Genomic DNA, 16,527 nt, shown 5'->3' with positions numbered 1-16,527 from the left:
CATCTGTTTCAATACATGCGTAATCTGTTGAATCGCTTAAGTCGCTGAAATCCGAGTTTGAATCCGTCACTATATCTTGCTGTAGTATTCCCATTGTTTGTTTACATTGGCAGCACTGTGTGACGTCACAGGGAAATGGCCAGTGTCTTCGCAGAGAGCCGAAAATAAGGCACTTTAAAGCTTTATTTAGGGATATTCCGTGACCGGTAAAATTTTGAAAAAAACTTCAAAAAATACAACAAGCCACTGGGAACTGATTTTTATTGTTTTTAACCCTTTTGAAATTGTGATAATGTTCCCCTTTAAATGCTTGTAAATACCAATTTCTATACCAGAAGTGACCAAAGAGTGACCCGAAAATTTTTGATACTAAAAACTAAGGGTGTCTCGATACGATATTGATAGTGATCCCAGCAAAATAACAAGTATTGGATGAGCGTAAACTAGACATACATAATTTGGGTCTTTGTTTGACAACAACTCATATTTGCCAACCCTACCGAATTTTCCGAGAGACTCCCGAATGTCAGTGCCTCTCCGGAAAATCTCCCGGGACAACCACTCTCACGAATTTCTCCAGATTTCCAGCCGGACCTGAGTGAGGAGAGCCTGTCGTCACGTCCGCTTTTCCTCCATATAAACAGCATGGCGGCCCACTCCCGTTATAACATCTACGGCTTTTGGAGAGTGCACAACCGCACACACAACAAGAAGGAGACTATAATATATGTCTCAGTTATCTATAGGTTTATCTATAACCCATAAAGTAGGCAGGCACAGAGCTATTTCTCAGCGTGTGTTTATTCCATCCGGCACATTAATACACTGACACGCAACAACCGGATTCCCAACATGCATTGCTTCAAAACTACGGCAAGGAATAACATCCAAACAAAGATAGTGACAGGGAATAGAAAGAGGATGGACAATTCAACCCTAAACTCACTCCTTTCCTGCAAATTAAATTTCACAGATACTGCCCTTTGAACTCCAACGTACAGATGAGGTGGTTCGGGCATCTGGTCAGGATGCCACCCGAACGCCTCCCTAGGGAGGTGTTTAGGGCACGTCCAACCGGTAGGAGGCCACGGGGAAGACCCAGGACACGTTGGGAAGACTATGTCTCCCGGCTGGCCTGGGAACGCCTCGGGATCCCCCGGGAAGAGCTAGACGAAGTGGCTGGGGAGAGGGAAGTCTGGGTTTCCCTGCTTAGGCTGTTGCCCCCGCGACCCGACCTCGGATAAGCGGAAGATGATGGATGGATGGATGGATAGATACTGCCCTTTCCTATGCTCCTTCAAAGGCTGTGCTACTAGCTGCAAAGCATTGCACTTTCAAATACAACAATGAGTAGAGGAGTGTTATGTGTGTGTGTATATGTGTAAATAAATGAACACTGAAATTCAAGTATTTCTTTTACAACTGTGAGAGACAGAATGTGAAAAAAAAAATCCCGGAATTCACATTATAGGCATTTTAAAAAATGTATCTGTAAATTATGGTGGAAAATAAGTATTTGGTCAACCATTCAAAGCTCTCACTGATGGAAGGAGGTTTTGGCTCAAAATCTCACGATACAAGGCCCAATTCATTCCTTCCTTAACACGGATCAATCGTCCTGTCCCCTTAGCAGAAAAACAGCCCCAAAGCATGATGTTTCCACCCCCATTCTTCACAGTAGGTATGGTGTTCTTGGGATGCAACTCAGTATTCTTCTTCCTCCAAACACGAGGAGTTGAGTTTATACCAAAATGGATACATGGATGATACAGCAGAGGATTGGGAGAATGTCATGTGGTCAGATGAAACCAAAATAGAACTTTTTGGTATAAACTCAATTCGTTGTGTTTGGAGGAAGAAGAATACTGAGTTGCATCCCAAGAACACCACACCTACTGTGAAGCATGGGGGTGTAAACATCATGCTTTGGGGCTGTAATATAGAGTTGATACAATATTTTGTCTTTAAATAATGTATAAATCATTTCGGTGTTCAGCAATTTTTTACAGGATAGAAAAAATATGCACACAACCTTGACATACCCCCAGTCTAAAGAGTTCAAGTTAAAGTACCACACACACTAGGTGTGGTGAAATTACCCTCTGCATTTGACCCATCTCCTTGTCCCACCCCTTGGGAGGTGAGCGGAGCAGTTAGCAGCGGCGGTGGCCACGCTCGGGAATCATTTTGGTGATTTAACCCCCGATTCCAACCCTTGATGCTGAGTGCCAAGCAGGGAGGTATCCATCCATTCATTTTCTACCACTTATTCCCTTCAGGGTTGCGGCAGGCTCTGGAGCCTTTCTCAGCTACAATCGGGCGGAAGGCGGGTTACACCCTGGACAAGTCGCCACCTCATCGCAGGGCCAACACAGATAGACAAAACAACATTCACACTCACATTCGCACACTAGGGCCATTTTAGTGTTGTCAATCAGGTAATGGTTCCCATTTGTTACAGTCTTTGGCCGGGGTTTGAACTCACGACCTACAGATCTCAGAGCGGACACTCTAACCGCAAGGCCACTGAGCAGGCTTATACAGGTCTATATATATAATAACGAGGGACAAATGTCCTACCTTAGACTCTGCAGGCCCAGAAACATGTCGGGGCTGAGCCGCTCCAGGTTGTTCCCGTTCAGGTAGAGACTCCTCAGGCTGGTCAGGCTGGAGAAGGCCCCCTCCTGCAGGTAGGAGATGCGATTGCTCCCCAGGTGAAGCAGATCCAGGCTGGAGAAATTCCAGAAGTCGCTGCGATAGATCCTCTGGATTAAATTCCCGCTCAGGTACAGCTTGCGCCCGTTGAGCGGCCGCGGCGTCAGCTGGGACACGTTGAGGAAGCCGTTGTCCTTGCAGTTGACGGTCAGGCCCAGGTCGGTGATGTGGAGGTTGCAGGTGCAGCCCAGGGGACAGATGATGGGGATGGGGGGTCGGGTCTGGTAGCCGGCCACGGGGGGGTTCTGGTTGGGGCTGCGAGATGTCGGGGGCGTCCTGGAAGGTCGGGGACGCTTTGTGGGGCGCGGGTGCCTCTCCTTGTCCCTGCGCTCTGCGGAAGAAGAAGAGGACGACGTGGACGAGGCGTGGGTGTTCTGGCGGGAGCCGTGGACCATGGAGGAGGGCTTCGTCGGCCTGGCTCGCCCCGGGTTGGTCTTGGAGTTAGGGGGCAAATGCTGGGGCTGCGTTCCCCCCGACGGTCTCCCGCCTTCCGCTTGCAACTCTTTATCCGGGAGATCCGCGCACAGTTCCTTGCGAAGGATCTCCCTCAGGTCCTTGCCGTGGAGGTGAAAGGGATACTCGCAGGTGACGTCCCCGACCACCGCCGTGTACGGGATCTGACCCAGCCACCACTGGAGCTGGACCGCCTCGCAGCCACAGTTCCAGGGGTTCTCCTCCAGCTGGATCTCCATCAGGGAGCGGCCCACGTACTCCAGGGTCCCGGCATATGCCAGACTCTTAAGACGGTTGCCCCGCAGGTCCAGGTGGGTCAGCGACACAGATCTGGAGCAAGGAGAAATCAATCAATCAATATTTAGCCCTAAATCACGAGTGTCTCAAAGGGCTGCACAAGCCACAACGACATCCTCGGCTCAGATCCCACATCAGGGCAAGGAAAAACTCAACCCAATGGGATGACAATGCGTAATCTTGTAGGGGTTCTGATGATGACTGCTTGTCAAATATCCTTTATAGTGAAAGGATCTTTGACAAGCACTTTTGCAGTTGTTTTTAAAAACCAGCAAAGTGGTGCTGTCAAATAGACAATCTTTGACTGCTGTTTTTGCAGGAGTGGCTTAAAAGAAAACCAATGACTAGCAATTTGCAGTAGGTCCCAGTCACCAGTACAGCACAGTTTACCTATGAAGGATCTTTGACTAGCACTTTTGCAGTTGGTTGTTAAAAACAGCACTGTCGTCCTGTCCAATAAATGATCTTTGACTGGTGTTTATGCAATAGTTGCTTAAAAGAAAAAGAAAACCAATCCTTCTGTTATTGCATGACTGGCAAGTTTGCAGTAGGGTCCGGTCATTAGCACAGAACTGTAAAGGATATTTGACAAGAACTTTTGAAGTTGGTTCTTAAAAAGAGCACAGTGGTGCTGTTAAATAGATGATCTTTGACTAGTGTTTTTGCAGTAGTTGCTTAAAAGAAAACCAATGACTAGCAATTTGCAGTAGGTCCCAGTCACCAGTACAGCACAGTTTACCTATGAAGGATCTTTGACTAGCACTTTTGCAGTTGGTTGTTAAAAACAGCACTGTGGTCCTGTCCAATAAATGATCTTTGACTGGTGTTTATGCAAAAGTTGCTTAAAAGAAAAAGAAAACCAATCCTTCTGTTATTGCATGACTGGCAAGTTTGCAATAGGGTCCGGTCATTAGCACAGAACTGTAAAGGATATTTGACAAGAACTTTTGAAGTTGGTTCTTAAAAAGAGCACAGTGGTGCTGTTAAATAGATGATCTTTGACTAGTGTTTTTGCAGTAGTTGCTTAAAAGAAAACCAATGACTAGCAATTTGCAGTAGGTCCCAGTCACCAGTACAGCACAGTTTACCTATGAAGGATCTTTGACTAGCACTTTTGCAGTTGGTTGTTAAAAACAGCACTGTGGTCCTGTCCAATAAATGATCTTTGACTGGTGTTTATGCAATAGTTGCTTAAAAGAAAAAGAAAACCAATCCTTCTGTTATTGCATGACTGGCAAGTTTGCAGTAGGGTCCGGTCATTAGCACAGAACTGTAAAGGATCTTTGACAATAACTTTTGAAGGTGGTTCTTAAAAAGAGCACAGTGGTGCTGTTAAATAGATGATCTTTGACTAGTGTTTTTGCAGTAGTTGCTTAAAAGAAAACCAGTGAATAGCAATTTGCAGTAGGTCACAGTCACCAGTACAGCACAGTTTACCTATGAAGGATCTTTGACTAGCATTTTTGCAGTTGGTTGTTTAAAACAGCACTGTGGTCCTGTCCAATAAATGATCTTTGACTGGTGTTTATGCAAAAGTTGCTTAAAAGAAAAAGAAAACCAATCCTTCTGTTATTGCATGACTGGCAAGTTTGCAATAGGGTCCGGTCATTAGCACAAAACTGTAAAGGATATTTGACAAGAACTTTTGAAGGTGGTTCTTAAAAAGAGCACAGTGGTGCTGTTAAATAGATGATCTTTGACTAGTGTTTTTGCAGTAGTTGCTTAAAAGAAAACCAATGACTAGCAATTTGCAGTAGGCGCCAGTCACCAGTACAGCACAGTTTATCTATGAAGGATCTTTGACTAGCACTTTTGCAGTTGGTTGTTAAAAACAGCACTGTCGTCCTGTCCAATAAATGATCTTTGACTGGTGTTTATGCAATAGTTTCTTAAAAGAAAAAGAAAACCAATCCTTCTGTTATTGCATGACTGGCAAGTTTGCAGTAGAGTCCGGTCATTAACACAGAACTGTAAAGGATATTTGACAAGAACTTTTGAAGTTGGTTCTTAAAAAGAGCACAGTGGTGCTGTTAAATAGATGATCTTTGACTAGTGTTTTTGCAGTAGTTGCTTAAAAGAAAACCAGTGACTAGCAATTTGCAGTAGGTCCCAGTCACCAGTACAGCACAGTTTACCTATGAAGGATCTTTGACTAGCACTTTTGCAGTTGGTTGTTAAAAACAGCACTGTGGTCCTGTCCAATAAATGATCTTTGACTGGTGTTTATGCAATAGTTGCTTAAAAGAAAAAGAAAACCAATCCTTCTGTTATTGCATGACTGGCAAGTTTGCAATAGGGTCCGGTCATTAACACAGAACTGTAAAGGATATTTGACAAGAACTTTTGAAGGTGGTTCTTAAAAAGAGCACAGTGGTGCTGTTAAATAGATGATCTTTGACTAGTGTTTTTGCAGTAGTTGCTTAAAAGAAAACCAATGACTAGCAATTTGCAGTAGGTCCCAGTCACCAGTACAGCACAGTTTACCTATGAAGGATCTTTGACTAGCACTTTTGCAGTTGGTTGTTAAAAACAGCACTGTCGTCCTGTCCAATAAATGATCTTTGACTGGTGTTTATGCAATAGTTGCTTAAAAGAAAAAGAAAACCAATCCTTCTGTTATTGCATGACTGGCAAGTTTGCAGTAGGGTCCGGTCATTAGCACAGAACTGTAAAGGATATTTGACAAGAACTTTTGAAGTTGGTTCTTAAAAAGAGCACAGTGGTGCTGTTAAATAGATGATCTTTGACTAGTGTTTTTGCAGTAGTTGCTTAAAAGAAAACCAATGACTAGCAATTTGCAGTAGGTCCCAGTCACCAGTACAGCACAGTTTACCTATGAAGGATCTTTGACTAGCACTTTTGCAGTTGGTTGTTAAAAACAGCACTGTGGTCCTGTCCAATAAATGATCTTTGACTGGTGTTTATGCAAAAGTTGCTTAAAAGAAAAAGAAAACCAATCCTTCTGTTATTGCATGACTGGCAAGTTTGCAATAGGGTCCGGTCATTAGCACAGAACTGTAAAGGATATTTGACAAGAACTTTTGAAGTTGGTTCTTAAAAAGAGCACAGTGGTGCTGTTAAATAGATGATCTTTGACTAGTGTTTTTGCAGTAGTTGCTTAAAAGAAAACCAATGACTAGCAATTTGCAGTAGGTCCCAGTCACCAGTACAGCACAGTTTACCTATGAAGGATCTTTGACTAGCACTTTTGCAGTTGGTTGTTAAAAACAGCACTGTGGTCCTGTCCAATAAATGATCTTTGACTGGTGTTTATGCAATAGTTGCTTAAAAGAAAAAGAAAACCAATCCTTCTGTTATTGCATGACTGGCAAGTTTGCAGTAGGGTCCGGTCATTAGCACAGAACTGTAAAGGATCTTTGACAATAACTTTTGAAGGTGGTTCTTAAAAAGAGCACAGTGGTGCTGTTAAATAGATGATCTTTGACTAGTGTTTTTGCAGTAGTTGCTTAAAAGAAAACCAGTGAATAGCAATTTGCAGTAGGTCACAGTCACCAGTACAGCACAGTTTACCTATGAAGGATCTTTGACTAGCATTTTTGCAGTTGGTTGTTTAAAACAGCACTGTGGTCCTGTCCAATAAATGATCTTTGACTGGTGTTTATGCAAAAGTTGCTTAAAAGAAAAAGAAAACCAATCCTTCTGTTATTGCATGACTGGCAAGTTTGCAATAGGGTCCGGTCATTAGCACAAAACTGTAAAGGATATTTGACAAGAACTTTTGAAGGTGGTTCTTAAAAAGAGCACAGTGGTGCTGTTAAATAGATGATCTTTGACTAGTGTTTTTGCAGTAGTTGCTTAAAAGAAAACCAATGACTAGCAATTTGCAGTAGGCGCCAGTCACCAGTACAGCACAGTTTATCTATGAAGGATCTTTGACTAGCACTTTTGCAGTTGGTTGTTAAAAACAGCACTGTCGTCCTGTCCAATAAATGATCTTTGACTGGTGTTTATGCAATAGTTTCTTAAAAGAAAAAGAAAACCAATCCTTCTGTTATTGCATGACTGGCAAGTTTGCAGTAGAGTCCGGTCATTAACACAGAACTGTAAAGGATATTTGACAAGAACTTTTGAAGTTGGTTCTTAAAAAGAGCACAGTGGTGCTGTTAAATAGATGATCTTTGACTAGTGTTTTTGCAGTAGTTGCTTAAAAGAAAACCAGTGACTAGCAATTTGCAGTAGGTCCCAGTCACCAGTACAGCACAGTTTACCTATGAAGGATCTTTGACTAGCACTTTTGCAGTTGGTTGTTAAAAACAGCACTGTGGTCCTGTCCAATAAATGATCTTTGACTGGTGTTTATGCAAAAGTTGCTTAAAAGAAAAAGAAAACCAATCCTTCTGTTATTGCATGACTGGCAAGTTTGCAATAGGGTCCGGTCATTAACACAGAACTGTAAAGGATATTTGACAAGAACTTTTGAAGTTGGTTCTTAAAAAGAGCACAGTGGTGCTGTTAAATAGATGATCTTTGACTAGTGTTTTTGCAGTAGTTTCTTTAAAAGAAAATCAATCATCCTGTTATTGCATGACTAGCAATTTTGCAGTAGGTTCTGGTCACTAGTAAATTTATGCCTCATATAACGTACACTTATTCAGCCTGTTGTTGTTCACTATTCTTTATTTATCTTAAATTGCCTTTCAAATGTCTATTCTTGGAGTTGGGTTTTATCAAATACATTTCCCCCCAAAAAATTTACTTATATATGTTTTTTTCCTTCTTTATTATGCATTTTCAGCAGGTGCGACTTATACTCCAGAGCGACTTATACTCCGAAAAATACAGTAAATATATTTATTGAATTATACTTCAACAAAACATGAATGTAAGTTCATAAACTGTGAAAAAAATATATATATATACAACAATGCAATATTCAGTGTTGACAGCTAACATTTGATCTTGAATGGGATTGTGCTGAAAATGTTAATTTTCCTGAAGGAATAAATAAAGTACTATCCATCTACATTTTTTGTGGACATGTTCCATAAATATTGATGTGAAGAAATGTTTAGAATGAAGTTGATGAATCCAGATGGATCTCTATTACAATCCCCAAAGAGGGCACTTTAAGGTGATGATTACTTCTATGTGTAGAAATCTTTATTTATAATTGAATCACTTGTTTATTTTTCAACAAGTTTTTAGTTATTTTTATGTATATTTTTCCAAATAGTTCATGAAAGACCACTACAATATTTTGCACTGTCAGACAATATAATAAATCAGAAACTGATGACATAGTGCTGTGTGTTACTTCTTTCTCTTTTTTTCAACCAAAAATGCTTTGCTCTGATTAGGGGGTACTTGAATTAAAAAAATGTTCACAGGAGGTACATCACTGAAAAAAGGTTGCGAACCACTGGTATAGAGGATCTTTGAAATGCATTTTTTCCGTAGGCGTCTATTACAAGGGCGCTCTGCTTTTTTTAGAGGCTCTTTGACTCCCATTTTTGCACAACATGCTTAGAACACTACTGTTGTATACAATAAAGCAGGGGTCGGCAACCCAAAATGTTGAAAGAGCCATATTGGACCAAAAATACAAAAACAAATCCATCTGGAGCCGCAAAAAAATAAAAGCCACATTACATACAGATAGTGTCATGAGATATAAATTGAATTATGAGGACTTAAAGGAAACTAAATGAGCTCAAATATACCTACTAATGAGGCATAGTAATGCAATATGTACATATAACTAGCCTAAATAGCATGTTAGCATCGATTAGCTTGCAGTCATGCAGTAACCAAATATGTCTGATTAGCACTCCACATAAGTCAATAACATCAACAAAACTCACCTTTGTGAAATTCATGCACAACGTTATAAGTTTGGTGGACAAAATGAGACAGAAAAAGATGTGGCATAAAACACGTCTTAGAAAGTCGGAGAAAGTTATACATGTAAACAAACTACGGTGAGTTCAAGGACCGCCAAAATTAGTAGGACAAAATGCCGCTCGCCAAATTCTCGAATCAGCGAAGCATGTTTAATAAAAACAGTAGGGCTGTGAATCTTTGGGTGTCCCACGATTCGATTCAATATCGGTTCTTGGGGTCACGATTCGATAATATATCGATTTTTTCAATTCGATTCGATTCTGGATTCAAAAACTATATTTTTCCGATTAAAAACGATCCTGTATTCATTCAATACATAGGATTTCAGCAGGATCTACCCCAGTCTGCTGACATGCTAGCAGAGTAGTAGATTTTTAAAAAAAAAAACCTTTTATATTTGTAAATGACAATGTTTTATCAACTGATTGCAATAATGTACATTTGTTTTAACTATTAAACGTACCAAAATATGACTTATTTTATCTTTGTGAAAACATTGGACACAGTGTGTTGTCAAGCTTATGAGATGCGATGCAAGTGTAAGCCACTGTGACACTATTCTTTTTATTTTTTTATTTTTGTAAATTAATGATAATGTCAGAGGGATTTTTAATCACTGCTATGCTGAAATTATAACTAATATTGATACTGTTGTTGATAATATTCATTTTTGTTTCACTACTTTTGAGTTGTTCTGTGTCGTGTTTGTGTCTCCTTTCGAATGCTGTTTATTGCAGTTCTGAGTGTTGCTGGGGCAGGTTTGGTTTTGGAATTGGATTGCATTGTTATGGTATTGCTGTGTAGTGGTTTGTTGGATTGATAAAAAAATAATAATAATAAATATATATATATATATATATATATATATATATATATATATATATATATATATATATATATATATATATATATAAAGTATATGTCTTAATTGGATTATTCAGAGAATAGTACTTGATACTGTGGTAGAGCGCAATATGTATGTGTGGGGAAAAATTACAAGACTACTTCATCTCTACAGAACTGTTTCATGAGGGGTTCCCTTATGAAACAGTTCTGTAGAGTGTTGTGATTTTTCCCCACACATATATATACAGTATATATATTTTAAAAAAATCTATATATTAGGGATGCCCCGAACAATCGGTAACCGAATATATTCGGCCGAATATGGCAAAAAAAGCCACATTCGGCCTTCGGTGGAATGAGTTAAATGCAAGGCCGAATAGTGGCGTGTGACGCAATTTTTTGACGCGGTGACGCAATCAACCAACGTGCAGTGACGTTGTAACCCGGCACCTTCGGAAAAATGTCAGCAGTGTGGAGATATTTTAAGGTGTCGGAAAGTGACAAAAGTATTGCAGTTTGCAACAAATGTTCAGCCAAACTGTCTCGAGGAGGTGCCTCGTGGGCGAAGTCTTTGAGAGGGCGAAAAAGTTTGCGACCGACAGTGCCAAAGCAAACGGAATTACAAAGAAGGTAATGGAGTTTATGGCTTTGGATGAACAACCGTTTAGTGTTGTGGAGGACATTGGCTTTCGGAGACTCATGGAGCACATTGAGCCCCGTTACATGATACTGAGCAGACGGTATTTCTCTGATGTGTGTTCTTTACATTGTGTGTGTGTGTGCTGTTTACATTATTAGCCTGTTGTGTAGGCTACCTGTATAAGTGTGACCATCACTTCCCGAAGACAGCTGGCACCCCACTCGGCGACGGAAAGTTTCTGTGAGTATGGCTTCCTGCGCTTCGTGCACTTTACTCATGGATAGGTTGGCTTTGCTAGAGAGCCGTGTCCGCCAGTTAGAGCAGTGTAATTTCGTAACTTTAGATGTTGCGGACACATCTGCTAGCGTTAGCTGTAGCGAGCTAACTAGCCCAGCTTGTAGCAGCCCTAATCGGCCTACAAGCTACGGTGTACCGGTTGAGACGCATAATAGATTTAGCCCTTTAGCTAGTCCTACACCCCAGTCTACCGGGCACCACACTTTAGTCATAGGGGACTCCATCACCCGAAACATAAAGCTTAGCAAACCAGCCACAATTAAGTGTATTCCCGGGGGCAGAGCACCTGACATTGAAGCTAATCTTAGGGAGCTAACTCGCAACAGGTCTAATAAACACGTACGGCAGGCTAACCGCACCACTAGTTATGCGAATATAGTAATACACGTTGGCTCCAATGACGTTAGGATGAGACAATCAGAGATTACAAAGAGAAACATAGCCAGGGCTTGTAATCTCGCCAGAAAGATGTCCAGGCATCGAGTAATTGTCTCTGGCCCCCTGCCTGGGAGAGGCAATGATGAGAGATATAGCAGATTAGTCTCTCTTAACAGGTGGCTGGATAGCTTCTGCAGACAACAGGGATTTACGTTTATTGATAATTGGCCCTCTTTCTGGGGAAAACCTGGCTTGCTGAGGAGAGACGGCCTTCACCCTAACCAGGAAGGCGCTATCCTCTTGTCTCGGAACATAGACTTCGCATTGAGCCACATTTGACTAACTGCACTAGAGCAAGCCCGGTCACAGGCAATTACAGAGCCTGCTAGCCTGGGTATGGAGTCAGTTAAGTTAGAACTAGCCAGCGCCAGGCTGGATGATCCCTGTACACATAGCAATTTTCGTAGAATAATACACAACTCACAAAATGTTTTTTCTACTGTGTCTATGACTACGTCAGAGTTAGACATGCGCTCTACTGAGGTGGCAAATTATGATGCGTTCAGTTTATCGCAGCGCCAAGTAGACAATCTGAAAATTCCCGTCATATCAATTCCTAGATATGGTCGTAATTATTTTAAGTACACTGCGCATAATAAACGTAACATTATTAATATTGCTACGACGGATAATTTCATCAACAACTCCTTAAAACAGCCCACTACCTATAATATGGGCTTTCTAAACATCAGATCTTTGTCTCCCAAAACGTTATTAGTCAATGAGGTCATTAGAGACAACAACCTTAACGTCATCGGTCTTAGCGAAACCTGGCTTAAACCAGACGAGTTTTTTGCGATAAATGAGGCATCCCCTCCTAACTATACGAATGCGCATATTGCCCGTCACCTCAAAAGGGGAGGGGGTGTCGCACTAATATACAACGAAAACTTTAACTTTAGTCCTAACTTAAATAATAAATATAAATCGTTTGAGGTGCTTTCTATGAAGTCTGCCACACCTCTGCCTCTGTGCCTGGCCGTTATCTACCGCCCCCCAGGGCCCTATTCGGACTTTATTAGTGAATTCTCAGAGTTTGTTGCTGATCTAGTGACGCACGCCGATAATATAATTTTAATGGGGGACTTTAATATCCATATGAATACCCCATTGGACCCACCGTGCGTGGCGCTCCAGACTATAATTGATAGCTGTGGTCTTACACAAATAATAAATGAACCGACGCATCGCAGCGGCAATACGATAGACCTAGTGCTTGTCAGAGGTATCACCGTCTCCAAAGTTATGATACTCCCGTATACTAAAGTAATGTCCGATCATTACCTTATAAAATTCGAAGTTCAGACTCATGTTCGGCAAGCTAATAAGAATAATAACTGCTATAGCAGCCGCAACATTAATGCTGCCACAACGACGACTCTTGCGGACCTACTGCCCTCGGTAATGGCACCGTTCCCAAAGTATGTGGGCTCTATTGATAACCTCACTAACAACTTTAACAACGCCCTGCGCGAAACCATTGATAGTATAGCACCGCTGAAGTTAAAAAAGGCTCCAAAAAGGCGTACACCATGGTTTACTGAAGAAACTAGAGCTCAGAAATTATTATGTAGAAAGCTGGAACGCAAATGGCGCACGACTAAACTTGAGGTGCACCATCAAGCATGGAGTGATAGTTTAATAACTTATAAACGCATGCTTACCTTTGCTAAAACTAATTATTACTCAAATCTCATCCGCATTAATAAAAACGATCCAAAATTTTTGTTTAGTACTGTAGCATCGCTAACCCAACAAGGGACTCCTTCCAGTAGCTCCACCCATTCGGCAGATGACTTTATGAAGTTCTTTAATAAGAAAATTGAACTTATTAGAAAGGAGATTAAAGACAATGCGTCCCAGCTACAACGGGGTTATAGTAACACAGATACGATTGTATTTACGGCGGATACTGCAAATATCCAAAATAGTTTCTCTCGTTTTGATGAAATAACATTAGAAGGATTGTTACAACGTGTAAATGGAATAAAACAAACAACATGTTTACTTGACCCACTTCCTGGGAAACTTATCAAGGAGCTTTTTGTATTATTAGGTCCATCAGTGCTAAATATTATAAACTTATCACTTTCCTCGGGCACTGTTCCCGTTGCATTCAAAAAAGCGGTTATTCATCCTCTCCTTAAAAGACCTAACCTCGATCCTGACCTCATGGTAAACTACCGACCGGTGTCTCACCTTCCCTTTATTTCGAAAATCCTCGAAAAAATTGTTGCGGAGCAGCTAAATGAGCACTTAGCGTTTAACAATCTATGTGAAACCTTTCAATCCGGTTTCAGGGCAAATCACTCGACTGAGACAGCCCTCGCAAAATTGACTAATGATCTATTGCTAACGATGGACTCTGATGCGTCATCTATGTTGCTGCTCCTCGATCTTAGCGCTGCTTTCGATACCGTCGATCATAATATTTTATTAGAGCGTATCAAAATACGAATTGGTATGTCAGACTCAGCCCTGTCATGGTTTAACTCTTATCTTACTGATAGGATGCAGTGCGTCTCCTATAACAGTGTGACCTCGGACTATGTTAAGGTAACGTGTGGAGTTCCCCAGGGTTCGGTCCTTGGCCCTGTACTCTTCAGCATCTACATGCTGCCGCTAGGTGACGTCATACGCAAATACGGTATTAGCTTTCACTGTTATGCTGATGACACCCAACTTTACATGCCCCTAAAGCTGACCAACATGCCGGACTGTAGTCAGTTGGAAGCGTGTCTTAATGAAATTAAACAATGGATGTCCGCTAACTTTTTGCAACTTAATGCCAAAAAAACGGAAATGCTGATTATCGGTCCTGCTAGACACCGACCTCTATTTAATAATACAACTTTAACATTTGACAACCAAATAATAAAACAAGGTGACTCTGTAAAAAATCTGGGTATTATCTTCGACCCAACTCTCTCCTTTGAGTCACACATTAAAAGCGTTACTAAAACGGCCTTCTTTCATCTCCGTAATATCGCTAAAATTCGCTCCATTTTGTCCACTAAAGACGCCGAGATCATTATCCATGCGTTTGTTACGTCTCGTCTCGATTACTGTAACGTATTATTTTCGGGTCTCCCCATGTCTAGCATTAAAAGATTACAGTTGGTACAAAATGCGGCTGCTAGACTTTTGACAAGAACAAGAAAGTTTGATCATATTACGCCTGTACTGGCTCACCTGCACTGGCTTCCTGTGCACTTAAGATGTGACTTTAAGGTTTTATTACTTACGTATAAAATACTACACGATCTAGCTCCAGCCTATCTTGCCGATTGTATTGTACCGTATGTCCCGGCAAGAAATCTGCGTTCAAAAGACTCCGGCTTATTAGTGATTCCTAGAGCTCAAAAAAAGTCTGCGGGCTATAGAGCGTTTTCCGTTCGGGCTCCAGTACTCTGGAATGCCCTCCCGGTAACAGTTCGAGATGCTACCTCAGTAGAAGCATTTAAGTCTCATCTTAAAACTCATTTGTATACTCTAGCCTTTAAATAGACCTCCTTTTTAGACCAGTTGATCTGCCGCTTCTTCTCTTTCTCCTATGTCCCCCCCTCCCTTGTGGAGGGGGTCCGGTCCGATGACCATGGATGAAGTACTGACTGTCCAGAGTCGAGACCCAGGATGGACCGCTCGTCGGGACCCAGGATGGACCGCTCGCCTGTATCGGTTGGGGACATCTCTACGCTGCTGATCCGCTTCAGATGGTTTCCTGTGGACGGGACTCTCGCTGCTGTCTTGGAGCCACTATGGATTGAACTTTCACAGTATCATGTTGGACCCGCTCGACATCCATTGCTTTCGGTCCCCTAGAGGGGGGGGGTTGCCCACATCTGAGGTCCTCTCCAAGGTTTCTCATAGTCAGCATTGTCGCTGGCGTCCCACTGAATGTGAATTCTCCCTGCCCACTGGGTGTGAGTTTTCCTTGCCCTTTTGTGGGTTCTTCCGAGGATGTTGTAGTCGTAATGATTTGTGCAGTCCTTTGAGACATTTGTGATTTGGGGCTATATAAATAAACATTGATTGATTGATTGATTGATGAGGTTACAAGCACACACTTATTGAGATTTAGTGGGGCCTCTGTTTACGTTATTAGCCTGGTGTGTAGGCTACCTGTATAAGTGTATGAGGTTACAAGCACACACTTATTGAGATTTAGTGGGGCCTCTGTTTACATTATTAGCCTGGTGTGTAGGCTACCTGTATAAGTGTATGAGGTTACAAGCACACACTTAATTGAGATTTACTTGAGCCTTCTGTTTACATTATTAGTTTATCTACTGTGGCTAAGCAGACTCTTGCCAAAAGGACAATAATTAATTTGTTGTGGGTTTATCCACTTTATTGCAGTTTATTTTTTTTTGCAATGCATGTTTTGTTTTAAGGACTAATATAAATGAAAAACTGTGTGCTTTTTTTTAAAAGCAAAGGCTACTGGAATATTAAAAAAATGTCAATATTCAATAAAAAATTACTTTATTTAAAAAAACATGTCTGAAAATGTATTGTAGGCTATTTATGCAATATAAAAAAAATTGTGAAAAACTGCATTCATTATTCGGGATTCAGTATTCGGCCTTTGGCCAAGCGTTTAAATTTTATTCGGCTTCGGCTTCGGCCACAAATTTTCATTTCGGTGCATCCCTACTATATATGAAGAGTTCAAATGCAAAAGCAGATAAATCCATTTTGACCGATTCTGTATATTAACGATTTTCTGCCTGCTGGTGTTGCCGGTACATGTACAAGCGTACAATGGTTTATTTAATATCAACATAAGCAAGTCCATCCATCCATCCATTTTCTGCCGCTTATTCCCGTTCGGGGTCGCCTATCTCAGCTACAATCGGGCGGAAGGCGGGGTACACCCTGGACAAATCACCACCTCATCGCAGGGCCAACACAGACAGACAGACAACATTCACACTCACATTCACACACTAGGGCCAATTTTAGTGTTGCCAATCAAC

The 16,527-nt window shown here is 41.4% G+C and overlaps 1 protein-coding gene across 1 annotated transcript in view; it reads right to left on the bottom strand.

Moving 5' to 3' along the window:
- Positions 1-16,527, bottom strand: part of LOC133550096 (SLIT and NTRK-like protein 3) — a 162,045-nt gene that overhangs the window by 98,984 nt on the left and 46,534 nt on the right. The window contains exon 5 of the mRNA XM_061896168.1: positions 2,581-3,498. Within this exon, the coding sequence (XP_061752152.1) occupies positions 2,581-3,498 (918 nt within the window). The remainder of the gene's footprint in view (positions 1-2,580; positions 3,499-16,527) is intronic.

This window comes from Nerophis ophidion, linkage group LG03 (genome assembly GCF_033978795.1).
Source record: "Nerophis ophidion isolate RoL-2023_Sa linkage group LG03, RoL_Noph_v1.0, whole genome shotgun sequence".
NCBI classification, from domain to species: Eukaryota; Metazoa; Chordata; class Actinopteri; order Syngnathiformes; family Syngnathidae; genus Nerophis; species Nerophis ophidion.
Note: the sequence above shows the minus strand (reverse complement) of the source record. Positions and strands in the feature narration are given on the sequence as shown.